The sequence below is a fragment of the Sminthopsis crassicaudata genome, chromosome 3 (assembly GCF_048593235.1).
Source record: "Sminthopsis crassicaudata isolate SCR6 chromosome 3, ASM4859323v1, whole genome shotgun sequence".
Taxonomy (NCBI): Eukaryota; Metazoa; Chordata; class Mammalia; order Dasyuromorphia; family Dasyuridae; genus Sminthopsis; species Sminthopsis crassicaudata.
Window position 1 is genome coordinate 439,692,687 of NC_133619.1, and position 15,300 is coordinate 439,707,986.

A 15,300-nucleotide genomic window follows, 5' to 3' on the forward strand; every position below is an offset into this window, starting at 1 on the left:
GACCAAATTTTTCATCTCTATTTCCTATTTTCCTTTTTTCAATTTAAAATTTTTCATCAAAGCTTGGAAGATGTAGAGAGCAGAAGATATGTCTTTTTTAACATGAAGAAACTTAAGAGGCTCTCTCTGCTGGTAAAGTTATTATTATTTTTTACCTTATTACAGTTTTTAGAAGCTGAGCAGAGATTGCTGCTACTCACATTCTCCTTGTCAGGCATCCCTAGGGGAAAAAAAGAAGAGAATATGAATTATCAGGGAAAGTTGCAAACTTTGAAATCTTCCCAAATGCTGTTACAAAACCAAGGGACAAATATAGTATAATTAATTTATACTGTAGGTGGGCCAAAATTTACAATTAAAAAAAAACATTAGCAACTTTTTGAAAAGCTTTTAAAAAATAAACAAAAATTGGAAATGAGATAGGATTAAAAATATCATTACAGAATTACAAAATTTGCATCTTAACATGCTCTAATATTTTCATCATTTTTCCAAGAAAGCAGAAATCATGCCAAGATACTGGTAACCACACTTGCTGATGTGTCTATCATTACACCACTAAATGTGGCTCCTGTTTCTCTTGGGATTGCTACTCTGGAGTCAACATAATGAGTGAATGACATAATGAAGGAAACAGAGAAAAAGCCATCTTGTAAATAGACAATGATGTAAATAGTTCACAGGAGCCAGGTGTTGCTCAATTGAGAAAGAATAGACAATTCTAAGACAAACACAGCTCAAGGGGCAGGCCCATGTCCTGTATATTGACTTAGTACAATGTGTAATTTTAAAATAAAGTGTGCAAAATGAATATAGTGTTTAAATTGTTTTACACCAGAAATGCTGTTTATAAATGCATATAATACATGTAAATCCAGGATCACCCATATAGATGAACAATGAGATGGACTCAAGAGTTGAACAGAAAGATAGATTGCTTTGAAAAAATTGCAAACTCCTTTGCTGATATCAGAATTTCCCTGAAAACAAATGTCCAACTTTTAATACTAACATTTCACTGATATTACTAGATGGTAATAAGACATGGACTGCCACTATCAAAAAGTGAAAATGAATGTCACATTGAGAATAATGGAGAGGGGAATGATGGGTGTGAGCATTTATAATGCAGAACCAAAGAGAGCTCCAAAGATAAACAAGAATACCAGATTTCACCGTGGACTGTAGGACAAGAAGAGAAGACAGACTGGTCCAGGGAAAAAATGAAAACTGCAAGACAATCACTTGTAATTCCAGAAGAAAGTAAGGAAATCTCTAGCATGTTAAGGGACCCCCTATAGCAAATTTGGGAAGGACACTGCCAAGAGGTGTTCAGGATGGGAAAAATGGATGGGTTGGGATTGTATTGTTGGAGTAAACTCCTGAACCTATAAACTCACAGATCCTTCTTTGAGTATTGAATAAATGCATATTGTAAGTTTTACTCTGTCACTATTACAGGAACTATAAATGTCTTGGAGAATAACAGAGAAGCAAGCTGCAGGAGCTGTACATGAACAACAAATATCCCTTGAATCCTTAATCATAATTCTCTGACAAAGACAAACATTTAAGATACTCAATCAGGAGAACTAAAGAACAAAGCAGGAAGCACAAGAATAAGGTTGAGTCCCAGATATGAATTGTTAGGCAAAGTAATGATCCTCCAATAATGATCCTCCAGTGTTAACTCTCTAACATCATTCATTCATCCCAAAATGTTTTTTAATAAAGCGTTTTATCTTCAAAACATATGCACAGATAATCTTCAACATTCACCCTTACAAAACCCTGTGTTCCAATTTTTTTTTCTATTCCTTCCCTCCACACTCCTTCAAACTCCAAACAGCAAGCAATCCAATTTATGTTAAGCATGTGCAATTCTTCTATACATATTTCCACAATTATCACACTGCACAAGAAAAGTCAGATCAAAAGGGGAAAATGAGAAAAAACATCTAAAAAATGTTAAATGAACTCTAAATATTCAATATCACATTAGTATCACTCAATATCACATGTATATATGATGAAAATAACTCGAATTATATATGATTTTCAAATCACTGGGCAGGTTATCTCATTTGAACCTCAAAACATCCTCTGAGGTAGATGCTATTCTTATGTGCATTTTGCAGATAAGAATAGTGAGTCAAACTTGAGATTTGGTCTAAGTCACTCAACTAGAATTTGAAATAGAAGCAATATTCAAATTTAGATCTTCCTGAATTCTAATTCAGTGCTTTACCCACTGTGCAACTCCCTGCCTCTCAAAATATATATTATACTTTATGGTTTTGCCCAGTGCTTTAATACATTATCTTATTGACTAGACAGTGGCTATGTGTGTGGCACATTGCCAGTAACTGCAGGGGATATAATGACTGAAGAATAAAACACAGTTCTTGCTCTAAAAGGGCTTTCTTTTTTTAAGGGGATTCTATATGACCATCTGCAATACAAGGCAGAGTATGATAAACAAGGTATAGGAATTATATTGGAAATTCTTCAGGGAGAGATCACTTCCAGCTGATCTGATGACAGAAAGCATTTATGGAGAAGAAGGCATTAGAACATAGCATAAAGGGATGGTAAGATTTTCCAAACAATTATGAATCCCTAACTAAAGGGAGAGGACCAAAGTGGCATAGTAGATACAGTGCCAGGCCTGGAGTGAGGAAAATCTGTTTAAATGAGACTGAGACACTGTGTAAACACAATATATGTCACCCTAGGTGAGTCACTTAACCTGTTTGCCTCAGTTTCCTCATCTGTAAAATGAACTGGAAAAGGAAATAGCAAACCACTCCGGAATCTCTGCCAAGAGAATCCTGAACGGGGATCTTAAAGAGTTGTATTCCACTGAAATGACTGAAAAAACAACAAAAGAATTCCAGAACAATCATGAGCCTCTAACTAAAGAGAAGATGATGTGATGAGGAAACAGTATTCTTCCTCTAAGTATTGATTGACAAAAGCTATGGAATGAGAAATCCTCTCATAAGGGTCAAAGGAAAGAGAGAAGAGATTTGGTGGCTGTTGATTTCCTGTTAAGGGGTAGACATTTACTGCCCTGATAACAATGTCTTTTGTAATCCCAAAGCTCTTATCTAACACAAAACAGAGAAACTCCAGATGAAGTTTCTTATCAGATGAAGAATCACCACTTCTGGGAATATACATGAACACAAGTGATAAGGAGAAAAGAAATCACTGCCAAAAATGACAATATTGGGCCAGAAACTAAAGATCACAGGGCCCATTGAAAGGCAGGGATCCAGAATTTAAAGGAAAGAAAGGAGGGAACAAACATTCAATTAGCATGTACTATGTGCCAGCTATTATGCTAAGCACTTTATAAAAATTGTCTCATTTGAACCTCACATCAATCCTGTGACGTAGGTGCTATTATTATTCCTATTTCATAATTGAGAACACTGGGACAAATCAAGTTAACTGTCATGCCCAAGATCACATAGCTAGTAAATATCTGCACCCTATCCATGGCCCCACCTAACTGCATTAAAATCTGCTTGGGGTATTGAACAGTTGTCTAAGATAGTCAAGTCCTAGAATGAGATTTGGATTTCTGCATCCCAGCAGCAAGTGAAAACTGCTTATGGACATCCACCAAACAATATTAGAGAAGCTAATGAAAGAAGAATAGTACTTTAAATACTAATAACTTTATGGGTGATAAAATTTAAGAATGGGCCATAGTAAAAATGACCCATAGTAAAAATTTAGGCTCAAAATTTCTAGATTAGCAGCTCTCAAACTTTTGGATCTTGGGAGCATTTTATAATCTTAAAAATTATTAAGGACTTAACCCCCAAAGAGTTTTTGTTTATATAGACTACAGCTACAGATGCTTTTAAGAAATTTAAACATTTTAGTATTATTATTAAAAATAGCTTTCACCTCATGAACACCCTGAAAACCCAAAAAGAATCCTCTCCTTCCCGCAACCATATTTTGAGAACTTCTGGTCTAAGAAATAGCAAAAGTTAATGAGATTCTGATGCAAGGAAGCAAATTTTAACCTCACTAAGACTTGGAGGGAGAAACCCAAGCCTGGTATATAGCTCTGCATGGAAATATTTTATTTAAAAGGCACAAGATAGATTAAAAGGCAGGGCAAGTAGAGAAGTGTAATATGTTAAAATAGCCAAGCAGTTAGGTTGCACAGTGGATAGAGCACCAGTCCTAGCGTCAGGAGGACCTGAGTTCAAATTTAAAAAACTGCATGACCCTGGACAAGTCAATTAATCCTGATTGCCTCCAAAACAAAACAAAAATATATAATTTTTTGACGAAATCCAGAAACTAAAGAAAGGGAGAATAGCAAAGAGCATTTTGGGTGAAGAGCAATAGAAGAAAGAGAAATTATTTTTTCATTATAGCATATCACAGACTGCTATTGTGTGAACAGAAGGAAATAGAGGAGTTCAGGAAATAGATAAAAACCCTGGCAAAGAGGAAACAATTAGAGACTTCAATTATCCAGAGCAGTTTCAAAGATCCAAAGCTGATTTCTCTTTCACAAAGAAAGCAGCTAACAACTTTTTAACTATGTCTGAAAGATAATTTTGCCATCTAAAAGGTAGAAGAATCTTTAAGGCTTCTATTTTCTATAGTGGATCTGATTCTTACTAGGAACAGTGAACAAGCCTACTAAGTAAAGGCCAGGAACTGAGCAGTTTCACAAATATTATCTCATTTGATCCTCAAAATAATCTTAGTTGCAATACTGCTAAGAAAGAACTAGTTTCTGAGATGAAAATGATAAGAACATTGGAAAGATGTGGCCATTCCCTTCTAGAATTTATGATAGAGGCGAGGATAGAGAGGCACACACAATTGGATAATATTCTAGATTTTGGGAAAGTATATTTTGCAGGCTCCAAATGAAAGATATGTTAGGCTAGAATTCTCTAGGGAAAATCAGCCTAGGAGAGGTGGAAATTTCTGAAGAAACAGAAGAAATTACAGTTAAAAAAAAAAAAGAGAGAGAATTATTTGGAAACTGATTTGTATACAGTGAGCTTAGATTTACACACACATACACACACACACACACACACACACACACACACACACACACACACACAAGCTGATGAGGTGTCTATACTAAGAAGAACACAAATATAGTAAACTCAAGGATCAGGGACCACTAGGCTCCCCCAGAAGAGGTGACCCAGTCCAGGATAAAATGAGAGCAGGTCAGAATTTTCATGCTGATTAGCAAAACAATGGGGCCCATCAGTAGCAATTACACTTCCAGTTTATAAGGTTTAGGAAGATCCACTCTCTAAATAAATAAATAAATAAATAAAACAAAACAAAAATATATGGACAAAAATAGAAGCAAGAAAATATAACAAAAGACTTTGGGATATTTTTGCAAAAAAGTTTCAGTAGTGCTAAATCCAAAATGAAATGAATAAGGCTGGTGAGGAACATTAAGGACAATAAAATGTTATTGTTTGTAGACATAGTTTTTATTGGAGTTGTTGAGGCTGTGGTAACGAATAACAGAGAGAAGGAAATGCTGCCTATTTCTTTTGTTTCTATTTTTTTTTTTCCTAGAAAGGTCATCTTTGCACTGGAAATGACAGAACAAAAATAGCCAACAGGAAGGAGATTCACAAGACAGATAAGTAAAGAAACAATGTGTGAGTACCTATCTGCATTTAGTGAACTTAAGGAATCTGATCCCAGTAAATTATATCCTTGGATATAGAAAGAATTGTAAATATAATTGCTGAGCTTAGGGATAGTTGAAAGTTTGAACAGAATTGGAAAGAGATGGGAGAAGGGAACACATCCTAAGTTTCTAAAAGAGTAAGAGAATAGTTTTGATTTTGATTCCCAGGAAAATGCTGAAGTAAATCAATAAAGAAGTGGGATAAGGAATATAGTAGCCTTCTAACTTGATAAGCACATTAGACCAACAGGAAGCACAAAAACCAGAGTAACGCTGCCACAGCAAAACTTGCAGGAATTGCCAAAAGCTCTTTCCCCAAGTGGTGAGACTGATTATTTACTAGCCTCTAATTCTTCAGGAGTCTTCTCTCCATCCATCCAGCATTAGTCAGAACCATTTTCCAGGTCCTTATTCCCTTTCCCTAATGCCTGGTCTTAGGCACAATTAAGAGCTCTTGAAAACCGTTCAGACTTAATTGGTTTAAGGGAGGGTGTCCTATTCCCTCTGGAACCTTATTGAGGTTTTCAATTACACCCAGGAATCTAATGGACTTATTACCAATATTGTCCTTGACTGTCCTTCATTTTGTGAGTATTTCCTCTTGATATAGCTATTTTGTCTAGTTGTCTTGTTGTGTCATGTTTCTTATACTGTGTTGCATTCAGAACTTCTCTAAGTTTGTCTTGGATGAGTGGTTAGTAAACATGTAGAAAAATAAGAGGCTACTATAAAGAGCCAGCAGAGCATCATCAAGAATGGGTTAAACCCAGATTATCTTTATTTTTTTTTAATGGGACTAATAAATTAGTAAATTGAGGAGATGCTTCTCCTCAATTTGAACAATTGAGGATTCTGCTCAACTAATGGTTCTATTAATATACCATTTGCTTAAATACCTAATACTATTCATGTGGAAGAAATGAGGAGATGTTTATACTTGGGATTGGCTGAGTCTAGACATGTGATTTCCTTGATGTAGAGAGAAATGTGGACTAGATGACAAAATAATTAAATGGTTTTAGAACTGGTTGAGTAGCTAGACTCAAAAAGTTTTCATTGATGATTCAATGTCTCTTGGAAGGATATGTCTCCAGTGGAGTACCTCGGGAAGCTCTGTTTAGCCCTGCAGTATTTGAAGATTTTATCAATGGCTTGCTAAAGGTCTAAGTGGAATTCTTATCTGTTTTAAGATAATACAACATTGAGATTAATATTTAACACACTGGATAGGAATCAAAACTGCAAAAAATCTTTATAAACTAGAATATTGGCCTGATTGTAATGAAATGAAATCCAATAAGGATAAATGTAAAGTTTTACAGTTGGGTTAAAAAAATGACTTCACAGATATGGTTTCAGGGAAAGCATTTCCAGTCAAATGGTAAAGATAGAGGCCACTGTAAGTAGTTAAAGGAATGTCTGGATGGTCCTGAAGAAGAGATGGAAGGTTTGATCTATTTTTCTTTAGAGAAATTAAAAGGTGAAAAGAAAAAAGAGATAGGAAAGTAATTCAATGAGTTCTAGGAGCATTTTCTAAAGAGTAAGATAGGTCTTAGAATATTTATAATTAAAGAAAAGAATCAGTGAAAACGAAAAACTTGAAGGTATGAGGAGGATCAAGGCAAAAGGGTATGGATGAAAAGACAGAAAATATATGAGGTGAAATGGAGAAGAGTTGGGAGAGTCTGCTTAGTACATTAAAGTAGAAAGTAAGAACATTGGCTAAGATTAAGAAAAGTAGAGGTAGATTTGGGGGATATGCATGTGTTTAAGATTTAAAACAATTACAGTAAAGCTCTGAGGTAGTGAAATAACAAGAAGGATTTATGTACACTTTTGTACTTAGGTGTTGAGATGATAAAACAGATAAAAATGTATGTTATATTCTATATATACAAAATGTACCAATGAAGAGTAAGGAATACTGTATTTTCTTAGAATTTATGAAGAAAATTTCCAGTAACCCTAAAGAGAATCATAAGTTCCTGTCATAAATCGATGGATAACTAGACTTCAATTACTCTTATATTTCATCAAGTATGCAAGGCAGGCATTACCCACTAAAACAGATATTGGCACAGAAGAACACGCTTCTTTTTATGTTTACGTAAAGATTGATCTTTTACTAAAGGTGTGGAAATTGCAGAAACCTTGATTTTATTCCAGTAAATAATGAATCATTATGCTATTTGAATCATTATACTTTTCATGATCAATATAATAAAAAATGCATAATAGGCAAAAGCTGATTTTGCAGCTCCAGCAGCTCTCAGCTCTTAGATATAAAATCTGTGTAAGGCAAAGATGGCCCCTGATGTTTTTAATGGAAGCACAGTAATGAAATATGGAGACCTTTTGTAAAGGTATTTTGTTTTTATAAGTATCTAATGTCTTTACAAGGTTGGGAGTGGTGCAGCAGAAAGAGCATTGACACTGGATTTATGGCCAGAAGACCTGAATTTGAATTCTGTCTCAGTCACTCAATAGATATATGGCCCTGAGTTATTTTTATTCAATTGTCTCATCTATAACAGGAAAATAATAATAATATCTCACAGAGTAGTTGTGAAATTAAAATTAGATAATTTATTAAAGTTTTTGCATTGTGTAAATACTACCTTTTGGAGCTAGTATTGTTGTTCAGTCATTTTTGTCATGTCTGCTTCTCTGTGATTCTATTTGGAGTTTTCCCGGCAAAGATACTAGAGTGGTTTTCTATTTCTTTCTCCAGCACATTTTACTGATGTGGAAACTGAGATAAATAGGTTAAGTAACTTACCATAAAGTGTCTGAGACAAGATTTTAATTCAGGAAGATAAATCTTCCTAATTTCAACCTGGCATTCTATCTATTGCACCACATAACTGACCAAATGCAAGCTTTATACAGCTAGTAATGATCCATCCTACATAAACCAAGACCATAAACATACTCTAATATTTAAAATCAATTAAATATACATACAACTCTGGATACATCACACTAACAAACCATTACAATGACTATACACATGTAGTTTAAATTTTTAAACAAAACATTTTCGAAATCTTTACTTACTATCATTGTTGGCGCCGGTTTCCATAACACCATAAGGAGGAGCCAAAAGTCCTGCCATATATTGTCGATATTTCTGAAAGAGAACATGATAAACTAAATATGTTTGCATTTACTCATTTTGAATAGCCACAGATTTATACTTTTAAAGACAGCAATTTTGGGTCTCATAAAGTATCTGAGGTGTGTATTTATAGATCCATAAATTTGCTCTGTGATGATATAAGTAACTCTCACTAAATTAGCTTCCTTTAAAAGAGAGAAATAGCTTTCTTTAGAAAGAATATTTCCAAAGAAGATGATTTCATGCTCTTAACCTATTTCAATTCACAAGCTACACCTGCATTTTATGTGACCTTGGAGAAACTTTTAATAAGCTTACACAAAAAAGAGGATGGCTTAACTGAGAGGTCTTTGGATGGAAATAAAGTGGCATTAGATTCCTTCTGTCCACTGGCAAAGACACAATCCATAATGTAAGCTCCATAAGCATATATTAAGAGTCTGGAGAAGATACAATGACCAAAGGTACACTGTTCCTATGCTGACAATTTGCAATGTAGCATTTTTTTCCACCAACAACAGTATTAACCATCTTAATTACAGAATTTTGACCTGTAAGGGATCTTAGCAATCAGCTTCTCAATGTCGCTTTTTTTTTTCACCAGACTTGGCTCCAAATAACTGAAATATTTGCAGAAATCAAACCAATCAACCAAGGATGAAGATATGAGGTTTCTGAAAGAACATCCCCCTAGGCCTTCCAAAAATTCTGAGGAATTCCAAAATATTCTAAGCCATGAAAGCATACTTATCATAAGCATATAATTTTATGAGATGACGACTTTGAAAAGAGCAATACTTATTTACTTAGATATGTTTTAGTATATTTATTGAAACAGCCTAATTTCCTACACACTTTATTATGTAGATAAATTATTTTCCTTGACTAAGCCTTGTTGAAATATCTTTCATGTCCTTTTCAACTCTAAATTTGATGACCCTATATATGAATTCGATAAATATTTCTTGAGCACTATGATTTTTAAATGGTGCTGAATACTAAGGGGGACACAAAGATTTTAAAAACATGGAAATCCCCAAATTTAATAGGATTCCAAAAATGAACCTGCTGAATATATGTACTATTATTTTCAGGGATGACCATGATGAAAGAAGAAAGCAATATATAGTACAAGTGATAAGAACTTGAGTTTCTATACTACAGGAAATGGAGATCCTTTGAAAGTTTTGTATGACATTGGAATTATTAAAACATTACTTTGGGAAGATTGGTGTTGTAGTGGTGCTGACAGCGAAACTTGGTGACCAAAAGATTTCAAGCTCAGGGGACTCAGAATATAATTCTGAAAATGCAACAGTGAAGTATCCCTACACTTTTGCATACATGATGCCACTTATTTTAATTTACTGGCCGTGGTACAACTAATTCCAAAACAAGCTTAAAGCAACCAACTAAAGTTGGGAGACATTTCATAACAGAGCTGAAAATGAGTATTAGGCTGCCTCTCAGGTAATAAATACATTCCTCCTCTTTCATGATGAAAGCTGAGCTTTTATTTATTGTGCAATGTCATGTATATTTATGTGTTTATATTTATGAATATACATAAAAATTAAACAGCATCAAAAGAATCAACACTTCATAGTGCTTGTGGGCTACATAAACTGTCAGCAGAAAGGCTTCATCTGCTCTGATGGGCAGCTGGTAACACTAAGGATTCTGGCAAACATCTGGCCCATTGGTAGCTCTGAATGGTGTCTGTAATGTAACATTGATGCTTTCTCAAAAGACACAATCTTCTTCCTCATGTCAATCAGGATTTTCCTGGTTCATTTATTTTTCTTCTTGGGCAAAGACATTTACACCTGTATGCAAACCAAGTCAACCAAGACAAAATTCTCTCTTTTTTTTTTTTTCCACTTTTCTTTTCATGAGTTCATTAACTATTCACATTGCCCACAGGGCCAGACCAGCATCTAATATGCCTGAATACTGCCTCTTGAAAATGGCCATATTTCATCTTATTGTCTATTTTTTTATTATATCACTGTTTTGTTTTCTTCCTTACTCAATAGAAGTGGTCAAACATTCTTATGCAGAACTTCTACAAGATTCTATTAAATAAAAGAATTCCAGAAAAGTTCCTGAAATAAATTGTTCTTAGACTAAGGTTCCATAGATTTCTGACAGTCTCTAAAAACCAATCTCTTTGCCTTTGCTTCTTAATGCGACATCCCACTTTGCAGGGAAGTGTTGGAAATGAAGCTACTCTCCCTGTCTTTTTGAGTGGATACTTAAAAAGTTTCCCATTTTAACTAAGAATGAAAAAAGCAGTCCAGTTTGTGTGAATAAAACATGAGCTCAAATAAAAATAAATCCATATGTTAATCTCACGATTAAACAGGAAAATGGAGCTTAGAACTGCATAATTTTACATATAGAAATAAAAAACACACATTTTCAAATGTGGTAGTAGTATTTCCTAACATAACATTAGCTAAAACTGGCTCACCACTTCTATGTTCATCCTGTATAAAATGCCTTACATGAATCAGGGCAGAAATATTAACTGGAATAAGGCTGTGTAGAAAAATGATGGTTTCAAACATATTCACATATTGCCTAATGCTTTATCTTTTGCTCTTCCAGGTTCTTATGCAAAACCATCCATCTATAAAGGCTTCAGTTTCTGCACCTCCAAGTTGAAAATATAATGTTGAACTCAGAGACTAATGCAGATGCTGCCTCTTGAAAATAATAATACCTGAAATAGTTCTGGAACCTTGTTGTGAATTAGAACAATTTATACTTGATAATACTTTATAAAATAACAATTTTAGTAACTGATAATATGGCTAAGTCTCAATTACTCTGAATAATGAATCCCATGAATCAGTCACATTATTTGAATCTGCTCTGCTTGTTTTTATTGGCCCACAACCAATTACCATATTTTAAATAATTATAACTTCAAATAGTACAAATTTAAATACATATGAGGATTCATATTCAAACTAATCTGGACCTAACTATATTAGCATTTGTTCTCATTTATTGTCTTGATGTTGCTACAAACTGTACCTTATATATCATTAGGAAAAAAAAAGTTATAGGATAAAATTTTAAACACTGAAAAACAGAAATAAAAAGCATAAAATGGAAAAAAATTAGCAAATTTTGGAAGAGAAGATTTTTGAAAGAGCAAGGAAAAGAATTGGAAATTTTAAGTTGTCAGTGACAAAATGAAAATATACAAGCCAAAGGACCTGAAAACAATAATTAGTTTATATAGTGTTTTAAAGTTTGTAAATCACTTTTTTTCTTAATGCCCTGAAGAGGTAAGCAATAATTATTACAATTCCCAGTTTAGAGATAAGGAAACTGAAATTCTGAGGGGTCCCTTTTAGTACTAGATCTGTAATCCTATGTTTTATCAATAGTAAAGGAGAAACTTTCAATTATTTTTTAAGCCTTTTAGAAGCCTGTAATTCTATCAGCTAGATTCTAAAAATATGGACTTTTTAAAAACTATGGTAGCCAGTATCAAAAACAATTAAAAAAAAATCCCCTTCCAGCAGATCAATGTAGATTGAAAGTCTAATTCTCACTAGAATTAGATGAACTGAAATGAAATTGGACCATAAGTATTCCATCATTTTATGCTAATATTATTTGAGACAGTAGCCCAGGGGCCTCAGTATATATCTCTCTTGAGGACTGGTTGGAAGTGGCAAGTGCATTTGTGTATGTACCACTCCTAGTCACTTGGGTTGGAATTTGGAGCAACAATGCTGAGAGAAGGGAGAGTAAAAAGGAACTTGGAGTTTTCTGAATGAGTGTCCTTAATTTTTTTGGTGGCATGGGTACCTTTGACAGTTTGGGAAAGCATACAAACCCCTTCTCAAAATAATGGAGTTTTTTTAAAAATATTTTATTTTTCCAAGTACATGCAAAGATAGTTTTCAGTATTCACTTTTGCAAAATCTCGCATTCCAAAGTTTTCTCTCTCCACCTTCCTCCTCCCCAATTCAGCAATCAATCAGATATAGGTTAAACATGTGCAATTCTTCTAAACATATTTCTATATTCACCATGCTACCCAAGAAAATCAAAAAGGGGGGGAAGTGAGAAAAAATAAGAAAACAAACAACAAAAATAACAAAAGGTGAAAGTGCTGTTTTGATCTCCATTCAGTCCCCATAGTCCTCTCTTTGGATACAAATGGCTCTCTCCATCATTGTCCATTGGAATTATCTTGAATCATCTCATTGTTGAAAGGAGCCACATCCATTACAGTTGATCATCTCCCAAAAAACTGTTTTAAAATGATACATATGGAATAAAAAAGGAAATCAACTGTATTGAAATTTAGTTATCAAAATATTTAAACACAAAGTTGTGGACTTCTATTATTAACTATAATTTTAGAGACTAGGGAAGGGGATAGAAGTTTGCAAAGTCAATCCTGGATGCATCTCTGAGAGTTGAGGACATCAGAGATTTTCTAGTCCTATGAGGAAAATGAGACCATTAAGAGTCTTTCCCAAGGCCACAAGGATATTAAGTAAAGGGCACAAGTCCCTTTACTCCAGAGTCAACACTACTCTGTCCAGTGTACCAGAAAGCTTCTATCTAAGGTCCAAAGTGTCTGCTGCTGCCCTAACCTGTGACTTGTAGTTTGACTTGTGAAAGAATTTGGTGGGAATTCCTGGAAGGAGGGAACAGGAAGCAAGGCTACAAGTCTAGAGTTATTGCTGCTACCATACCCGTGCCTCCAACAACAGGCAGTGAAGAGAAGAGCTTACCAACGGCTGCCCTGTTAGGGAATTTAACTCTCAGTACCCCTTCTTCCTTCCTCCTCCTAAATGGCCAGCACAAGATTAGGGAGAAATAAAAAATACTTTTTCACTAGAAAATATTGGGGATTCTTGGCCTGCTATAAGCACAGTGATAGAAATAAGCAATAGAAAATAAAAACAGAAATCTATGGGGATGATTGGAGAGATATAAGCATGAAAAGCTGGACAGCAGGATCTATGCTGAGTACTAGGGAACAAGCTGACTTTAAGCATAGTTCAGGGGATCCTACTGACTCAGAATTTCTTGAGAGAGAAGCAACTAGAACCTGAGAGACTTACAGAGAAATGAATTCCTTCTCCAATGAGAAGGAATGCTGAAAGAAATAGCTTAAGCTATTTACTGTGTAGTCTTAGTTAGCCTCGCATAGTAGACAGAGCACTGCACTCTTTTCTCTGACATTTATTAGCCATATGACTCTGAAGAAATCTCTAGTCCTCACTTTCTTCACTGGCAAAATAAAGGAGTTGGACTTGACAATCTTTAAGATTCCTTTCAGCATTAAAGTTGTGATACTATGTATGATCTCTTTTGGTCTCAGATTTTTTAGTCTTTCTTTTTTTCATGGAGATTATCATAGAGATAACAGTCCTGAAGAATATGGTATAAAGTGTGGTGACCACATTAGGACCCTGGGTATCTTAGAATCAGCAGGAGTCAGGATAAGCAAAAGTCTTTATTCTTGGTCTTTAGCAGTAGAAGTGAAGAGAGTGGACGCATAAGATCTCTGTGACCTCACCTCATTGTCTCTTTCAAAGAAGTGACCCTGTTAGTCTCACTACACCTCCTAGTCCCTCCCACAATTCTCTGTATACACCAAATGATTGGGCTAGCACAGGATAGTGGAAAGGGCCATTTTCCAAGCATATTCTTATAGAGTATTGTCCAATCAGTAATTAGCCTCAAGTGTTTGATTGTCCGACCCAGTTCATTGGCTCAAGAGTTTCAGCCCTGCACAGTAAAGTTCATGGAAAACAAGGGAAAAGTAGAAGAGATTTACATAGGGATTTCCCAAGTCATCTTCTTTTCAAAAACCTTGCTGATAAAAATGCTTTAAGTGAGACCCTCTTCTATTAGAAAACAATAATAAGAACTACCACTTAAATAATATTACCTCATTTGAGCTTCAGAACAACCTTAGAAGGCAGGTGTTATTATCACTCATTTTTCAGATAAGGGGACTGAGATGAATGGAGGTTAAATAAAGGGGCCAATGTCACATGTAGTGTCTGAGGTAGGATACAAATTTAGGTCTTTGTGACCTCAGGTATAGTATTCTATCCATCATGGTGCCTCACTATTTCCATAGGGTTATTATATTAGTAGTAAAGGTAAAAAGCTTTTAGTTTTCTCTCTGATGCTCAACCAAAAAAAAGTCTATTGTCCATATATGATATGAAACATTGCTGTAACAATTCTTAATATGCTAAACAGTAGATAAGTGGCAAAACAGTAATAGTGGGCTATTTTTAAATATGAATATTTTTATTATTATTAAATTTTTAGTTTCAAAATATATACATTGATAATTTTTAACCGTCACCCTTACAAAACCTTGTGTTCCAAATGTTTTCCCTCCCTTTCCCTTACCACTTTCCCAGACAACAAGTAATCCCAATATATGTTAACATGTACAATTCTTCTATACATATTTGCA

General features: G+C 34.5%; 1 protein-coding gene across 11 annotated transcripts in view; it reads right to left on the reverse strand.

Annotated features, from left to right (window-relative positions):
• RAPGEF4 (Rap guanine nucleotide exchange factor 4) overlaps positions 1 to 15,300 on the reverse strand; it is a 336,971-nt gene that overhangs the window by 155,233 nt on the left and 166,438 nt on the right. For 5 of the 11 annotated variants that reach the window (XM_074303100.1, XM_074303099.1, XM_074303106.1 and 2 more), the window contains 2 exons: positions 8,765 to 8,837; positions 201 to 220 (listed from right to left, as the gene is read on the reverse strand). In XM_074303100.1, coding sequence (XP_074159201.1) covers positions 201 to 220; positions 8,765 to 8,837 — 93 coding nt within the window. Of the gene's footprint in view, positions 1 to 155; positions 221 to 8,743; positions 8,838 to 15,300 lie in introns of all 11 variants that reach the window. The other 6 variants (XM_074303098.1, XM_074303103.1, XM_074303101.1 and 3 more) reach the window with 2 other exon arrangements.